This window comes from Anneissia japonica, unplaced genomic scaffold, assembly GCF_011630105.1.
Source record: "Anneissia japonica isolate Jap-2015-1 unplaced genomic scaffold, ASM1163010v1 scaffold288115_len170739_cov164, whole genome shotgun sequence".
In the NCBI taxonomy this organism is placed as follows: Eukaryota; Metazoa; Echinodermata; class Crinoidea; order Comatulida; family Comatulidae; genus Anneissia; species Anneissia japonica.
In genome coordinates, this window is record NW_022707346.1 from 134144 (window position 1) to 141800 (window position 7657).

The window sequence follows — 7657 nt, forward strand, 5'->3', positions numbered from 1 at the left end:
TCTCAATACAGTGCAGTGCGAGTTTACAGCCCGTTTGTGAGCTTGGGTCACAAATTGTAAACACACACCTAAATTCCTTGGACAAGAATGGCATTTTGGACTCCTCTAGTTTAAAAAATTAGCCAAAAACAAAACTGACCCTAGATCTTTTTTAACACAAGTTTTTTTTTTTTTTTTTCTTTTTTTTTTTTCTTTCTTGTTTTAGATATCGTGTATTATGGGATTGACTTGGACAATTGGATGCGTCGCTTCATTCATTGATGAAAGATTTCTGTGGTACATATTCGTTATTATGAATAGTATGCAAGGAGTTTTCATATTTCTTTCTTTCAGTGCCACGAAACTGGTGGCGCTATTGCACAGGAAGCAGAAAAATAATCAGAACGTTATAGACATTCGGACCATTTATAATAAAGTGTAAGAACATTATTTCTTAATATAGTACAGCTGTCTCTTATACACATCTAGATGTGTAATCAAAGAAAGGTAAATACAGTGTTCGGATAATTTAAAGGACATAAATACATCGTGTAGCATAGTTCTCAACGAATGTTGTCCTAAACACGATGTATTTATCCCCTTTATAATTCAAACACTGTATTTACCTTTCTTCAATGGTTTATATATAATTTAACAGTGTTAACGGCTATCTATATTATATGATGTATTATATAACGTTCATAAATACTCATATACGTAAACTCTTGACTTTCTTTAAAAACACTAAAATTTATTGCAACAAGTATTTCGACTACTGTAGATTTTGTCAACGCTTAATATACAAAAGTGGTATAAACAGTGCTAGAATAAAGGAACTATAGTATAAGGATTGCAATGGGCATGGCCTATCAATAACAGGTTCCTTTCCATTGGCTTAAAAATACACCCGGTGATAATTCAACGTAATCTCTTGCTTTCACTACACTGAATTTACTATAATAAATAAATAAAATTGTGATAATGACCCTGGTGTATACAATAATGGTTTTACTGTATCTTACATATAATTATGTTCTTTCTTCTTTAAAGATACAAATGGGAACGATACCCATGTAACAGAAAACGAATTCGATGATATAGACGTATGTACACATCATCAAACTTGCCATGGAAGATGTGGACTGTTTCTTACACGAAACTCTATGTGCCACTGCGACCCGAAATGCGAGCTTTATGGAGACTGTTGTTACGATTACTGGAGTAGTTGCACCAATAGCAGAGTTTTGAATTCTTCTCTTGCGTTATGGGAACGTACTGTTTGTATGAAATCCGAATTTGAACAATTCTATTTAATATCGAAATGTAGGTCAGTAACAGTTAATGAACATATTCGATCAAGCTGCGAGGAACCAAATCCAGATGATTTTCTTCTAAACATTCCAGTAAGTGATTCTTCAAATCTAGCTTATTCGAATTTGTTCTGTGCTCTTTGTAATGGCGTTTCCATAACGAATGTCGAAGGATGGAAAGTAATGGCTAAATGCAGACAAATTAATGATGACTACTTGGCGGCTGTTTTTACATCATCAGATCAATCTTTAATACAAAACAACCTCGAAACCATCCTTTCTAAAATATATCTTACGGAAGATTGTAATTTGCAGTACAAACCTATAGGAGGAAATAGTAAGAGGTATTGCTCTTATGAGCATGGAATTAATTATTGCCCTATAGATTTTCCAGATAAAAAGGTGGCAAACAACTGCAAAAGGTACAAAGCTACTGTGCATGCGGGTAGCGCAAGTTACGCAAACCCGCATTGCGCTCGATGTCACGGGGAAGTAGATTACACTTGCAAATTAAGTGACACGCAATATTGGACACCATTCAAAGATCCCGGCCTTGCCGCCGCTGGGGCGGATGAAGACAGTGAATTAATTGATATAGTGGTAACTGTGCCCATCACTATTTTAGTGGATTTCACTTCGGGTAGTCTTAGTGTTGAAACTCCTTCAAAAAAGGTCACCACTGATGGGTTTAACTGCGGATCGGGTCGGGTATACAACCCCTTTAAGGAAGTATGTATCAAGACAATTTGCGAACATGGTAAAATCCTTACAGAGCATGGATGCATCTATGAATTAGGAAATCTGAAGAAAACACCAATAAAATCCCCATCTACTAAAATCGGTGAGCTTGTCTGCATATGCAGAGGGTACAGTAATGTACAAGTACGGTATAACGTTAATAATACATCGACAGCAAATGTTACTTTATCTCAGATAACATCATTATTAAAAGGGTATAATACATCGTTCAAGTTTAAACAACATGATACATCGACTGCAACAATTAGTTTTAAGACTTCAGAATGCCAGCTAGTACAAGGAGTTTTCACTATAGCATTTCAACAGTTCAACAGTGAAAAAGTTTTGTTAGAAAACGTTTTAATAACACAGGTTTGTTTGAATGAAAACCTGAACATCACGTCACCAACTGAACAAAGTTGTATTTCACAATCATTTGACTTCACTAAGTTAAATATAACAAAAGGAGATCAAACAACAACAGTAACCGACGGACACGATTATTTTACTTTAGAAGAAACGAGCTATCGAGTAGAGATGACGTTTAATGTTGAAAATGACTCAATGATGTTCAGTACGTTGATGATAACAAACTGTTCATCAGAACGCCCACGTGACCCCACCTGCCCACTTATCGTTTTAGATGCCAAAGAGTTTGATTTCACAAGTAACAACACGTGGATCTACCAACCTACCGGTCACCAGTTCACAAATGACAAAATTATATTCAGTAACGAAACCATCACTGTCTGTACTTTTTTCTTACCAAATGGAACAAGACAAACTTCGTCAAAGTTGTTTGTTTACGAAGAGACTCTCCAACTTATTAACCTAGTCGGTGTGTCGTGTTCGCTACTTGGTTTGTTCCTGACATGCCTTACTAGTTGCGTCAGTAGGCCTACTACTTTACGCACAAATTCGGGAAAGATTGTGATGAATATCGCAATTTCACTTTTCTTTGCGCAGTTTGGAACTCTATTTACAGGCGCTTTCGTGCAATTTGAGCATGCGTGTGCCATCATTGCTGCAGTCATGCATTATCTGTGGCTGGTGGCGTTTATGTGTATGTTTGTGATGTCATTAACTCTCTTTAAATCTTTCCGTTCCTTTAAAGCATCTTTAAAAAGTCGGTATGAAAATCAGTCGATCAATCTCTATTTGTATTTTAGTTGGGGAATTCCTCTCGCGTTCGTCGCTATACTGTTGATTATTCACTTCTGTGATTGTGTACCCTTCAAGTTTACATACGGTGACGACACAGTCTGCTGGATACGCGATGAATTTGCCGCTTTGATAGTCTTCGGTGTTCCAATGGCAACGATTATGGGGGTAAACAGTTTTCTATTTGTCGTCATAGTTTGCGGAATTCATCGATCAAAAGAAAACTCGAGGAAGATTCGAGGGAGTTCCAAGAAGAAAGACATCATAAACAATCTCGTGATTTATGCAAAGGTAAATACATAATAAAATACATGTCTCCCTCCAATTAAAGACTACTTTGAACCGGAGTTTCTATGGTCTTAACAGCTTTTTGCTGTGTAGTTAAAATAATAAAAATAAAGATATTTGTTAATATAGAACCAAAGAAAAGTTGTCATTAATTGGGAAAAAAGTATTTAAATGGGAGCAGGGTCTTTAATTAGAAGGAGAACAGTATTTTTTGTATAATTTTAACTACAAATAAAACTGTTTACATTATAAGTAAATCAATAAATAAATATACATACATTCAAATTACGTGCTGCAAGAATATTTAAAAATAACATCAACAGCATGTTTGTACTACAATCTTTGACCATAGTTTGACCATATAGGCATAATAAGAGTAAATGTACATTTCACATGCAAGTAACATTATCTAGGCCTACATATTTTTTTTTTCTTTTTTTTTTTTTCTTTCTTGTTTTAGATATCGTGTATTATGGGATTGACTTGGACAATTGGATGCGTCGCTTCATTCATTGATGAAAGATTTCTGTGGTACATATTCGTTATTATGAATAGTATGCAAGGAGTTTTCATATTTCTTTCTTTCAGTGCCACGAAACTGGTGGCGCTATTGCACAGGAAGCAGAAAAATAATCAGAACGTTATAGACATTCGGACCATTTATAATAAAGTGTAAGAACATTATTTCTTAATATAGTACAGTGTATACAATATTCAACTGAAGAATGGCTTTGCTTAAAACTGATGTGCTTATCTTTCAATAGATATATTTTACATAATTAATGTTATATATCGACAGTCCCAGATTAGTACGCTTACGGCGCGCCATATTTGCTATTTTTGTTCTTTAATTCGGAGAGCAGAAAGGACAACAGAAAGGACATAACACCTTCATTTGCGACTTATAAACATACGGTAATTAGAAGTAGGTCTATGACATATCTTTGAAATCTAACTTGGCGTTTTTTTTTTTTATTGAGAAAACCTTTTTAAAATAAATCATGCTAAGCCTACATGAAGAAATAATCTATAACTTTATGCGGTAAATATATAAAAGGAAAAATACTTGTATCAAAGATGTTGTGGAAAACAATATCTTTGTCTCGGAAGAGATACGTATACAATTTATAGGCAACAACTGGAATGTAAAGGTAACCAGAACCAGACAACCGTCCTTCATTGGATAGTAGGCCTAATCCTTAATAAAAACAAATCTGCAAGATTGAAGACAAACGTTTCCCGAAACCACTTATGACAGATTACCTGTGTCAAATTTAGTTGATAAAAAATGACATTAGGGAGGTTCGCAAGCTTATGAAAACGATAGCGCGAATCCTGTTACGTCATCGAAAGTGTAGTCCATTCATTCCATACAGTAGTACCTGTATATCGCTCACAACATAGACTTTTACATGAATCGGTGATCATTATTTAGCCCGAGTGTGTATTTTCAATTATGTCTTAGTCATGAAGATAATGAAGATGAAGTATTCGTGTGTGTTTGCTATAGTTTTCGTAAGGCTGTGAAATCTCCAAATTATTATAATGTTGATTAGATTTCAGAGAAAATCAAATGATGGGCGTTTTTTTTTTTTCTGCTACATTGTGTGAATACCGTATAGAAACTGTAACCGTCTCTAATAAGAAGTAAAACCGTTACTAATTGTATAAAGAGGTAGTCTTTTCGAGGTTAAGTATATTGATGAATTTGAAAGCAGTCTCCACATATATATTAAGTTCCAAATAACAGTAACGTTATAGTAACAAAACAGTTTTATGTTCAAAATATTTTCTGTAGAATCATAAATAATACGTAATAATAAACTACTTTTTTCAAACGTTGGTGCAACGCTTTGTTAACCTTACTTTTCTTATAACAAAGTTCAATTTATAACAATTAAACATTGCATTTTGCTCGCTTGGTAGTTCCGTTATATAAGTTTAAATTTATCGAAGACACGTATAGATAATAAAGGTAACGTAACAAAATTAATAAAATGTCCCTAAATTAAAATTACAGTAGCCTACTGTCACCTACCGGTATTAGTTTTCTCTTGAATGTGGCAAACAAAACGATGACATATTCGATTAAATTTAACTTTAATTGGCACTATGAGTTGCAATAGAAATTGTAACAATATTTTTCAATACAAACAATAACTACATATAGAGGGGTTATCTTCCTAGCATATGCCATCCCATAGAGGGGGGTTATCTTCCTAGCATATTCCATAAAAGGATGAAATAACGTGATGCGTTTCTCAGCGAGTTTTTTTTTATGAGGCTTTAGGGAATGGAGTAATTTTTTAGATTAAAAGGCAAACATCTTAAACACTAAGCTATTTAAATCCGCTAAATTTAGGATACAAAATCAACAAATGTTAAGAGAACTTCGTGATTCAAGTTCTATCAATGAATGGTCAAATATAATATATATTATAGCAATTATCTTGTTACTATCAATTATCAAAATAATTTTCTTGTGTTGTATTTTCTATTGGATGCACAAGTTACGGTCAATAAAGGATGTTTTCAAATTCGCTACATATAAAGCCTAAATAATCCCTTAGTATAGAGATTTGCCAAATACTGTACCCTTTATAAGGGAAAGAAAGAAATCTCATAGATTTTTATTTCATTCTAATTTGTTGGTCTTGTTAATGTTATTGTTATAATGGGCATGATTGTTTTATGTATGGACTCACCGTCGTAGAGGTGTGTACCACTGTTTTTTAAATGAGTGCCATTAATTACTGAAAACTGGATGTATTTTAAATTTATGGAAGAATACAAATATGTCAAATATATTTCCAGTCTATTGATTTCGTTTTGATTTAGAAATTGTGATCATTTGACCTAACCATGTAGACCTAACGAATTCTGCCTATTTATGCTATAGTCTTCTGGATATTTTTAAGTAAAACAGTACGGGTTTAGTAACATTGGCCTACTAATAAATGGCATAAAACTTTGGTTTTTTTCGCTCTGTTTTAGACTTAGACACATACATGGTATCGAAAAAAAAATTCACATATCTAGGCGTACAGTACTTTAGGCCTATTTGTCTGAATTATTGAATTTGGGCGGCAAAAAAAACTGAATCGAAGAACAAAGAGAAATGGTGATCTGGATACAACATGAGTCATGACCTTGTTGGGCGTGCCTCCCATTGTTTTACATGAGTATCGGTAGCGGACGTGTTTTTAAGCACATCTTTGACCAATCAGCGCATGGTGTGTGGGAATGAGAAACAGTATAAAATCCTGTGAATTGAGCACAGAAATGCATCAGTCAAATAGTTTCCATCATAAAGAACTGACATGGCACGTACTAAGCAAACTGCTCGTAAATCTACAGGAGGAAAGGCACCAAGAAAACAACTTGCAACCAAGGCAGCACGTAAGAGCGCACCATCCACCGGTGGTGTGAAGAAACCACATCGTTATAGACCTGGGACTGTTGCTCTCCGTGAGATCCGTCGATACCAGAAGAGCACTGAGCTTCTTATACGAAAGTTACCATTCCAGCGTCTTGTCCGTGAAATCGCTCAAGATTTTAAAACCGATCTGCGCTTTCAGAGCGCAGCAATTGGGGCTCTCCAAGAGGCTAGCGAGGCTTACCTGGTCGGTCTATTTGAAGACACCAACTTGTGTGCTATTCATGCTAAGCGTGTGACAATCATGCCGAAGGATATCCAGTTGGCTCGGAGAATCCGTGGAGAACGTGCTTAAGAAGTTCCAACACCCAAACCAAACGGCTCTTTTCAGAGCCATTACTTAATTAAAAGGAATTTGTACATTTGCCATTACTAATTGTTCAGTTTCCAAAATCTTAATTTAAGATACCAAATCTAAAAGATGACACGTCATTATGACGTAGATTTATTAAAGATTTACAAAGAATTATGAAATGCAGTTTTTGTAGTTGGTGAAGGATTACGCGCATTCAGATGGTATAGACAGGGAACAGTGAAATAATAATAATTTTTTTTAATACTATTTTGGATACATGATTAACACTCCTAGCGAGTTATATCTGCCGACTGTATTACGATAAACACAGAGAGGTGCGCAACTCTAGGCTAAACAGAAAAAAGAATACGCAACAAACGTCCATGCTAGGTCGCCTGTAAGACTCGGAGCCTCCTAACAGTACTAGGCAATATAGAGCTAGGTTATACC

The 7657-nt window shown here is 34.9% G+C and overlaps 2 protein-coding genes across 2 annotated transcripts in view; both read left to right on the forward strand.

Annotated features, from left to right (window-relative positions):
• The window catches only part of LOC117106357, a 7908-nt gene extending 1371 nt beyond the window's left edge, over positions 1-6537 (forward strand). Inside the window, exons 3-4 of the mRNA XM_033247726.1 lie at positions 1030-3479; positions 3937-6537. Of these exons, the coding sequence (XP_033103617.1) occupies positions 1030-3479; positions 3937-4152 (2666 nt within the window). The 3' untranslated portion in view covers positions 4153-6537. The remainder of the gene's footprint in view (positions 1-1029; positions 3480-3936) is intronic.
• A 124-nt stretch (positions 6538-6661) lies between these two features.
• LOC117106358 (histone H3.3A) lies at positions 6662-7644 on the forward strand. The gene has a single exon (XM_033247727.1). It carries the CDS (start codon positions 6797-6799, stop codon positions 7205-7207), a length of 411 nt encoding a protein of 136 aa, XP_033103618.1. The 5' UTR covers positions 6662-6796; the 3' UTR covers positions 7208-7644.
• Positions 7645-7657: the final 13 nt, after the last annotated feature.

Coding starts and splice junctions, on each gene's coding strand:
- LOC117106358 (XM_033247727.1), top strand. CDS start 6,797: ATGGCACGTACTAAGCAAACTGCTCGTAAATCTACAGGAGGAAAGGCA.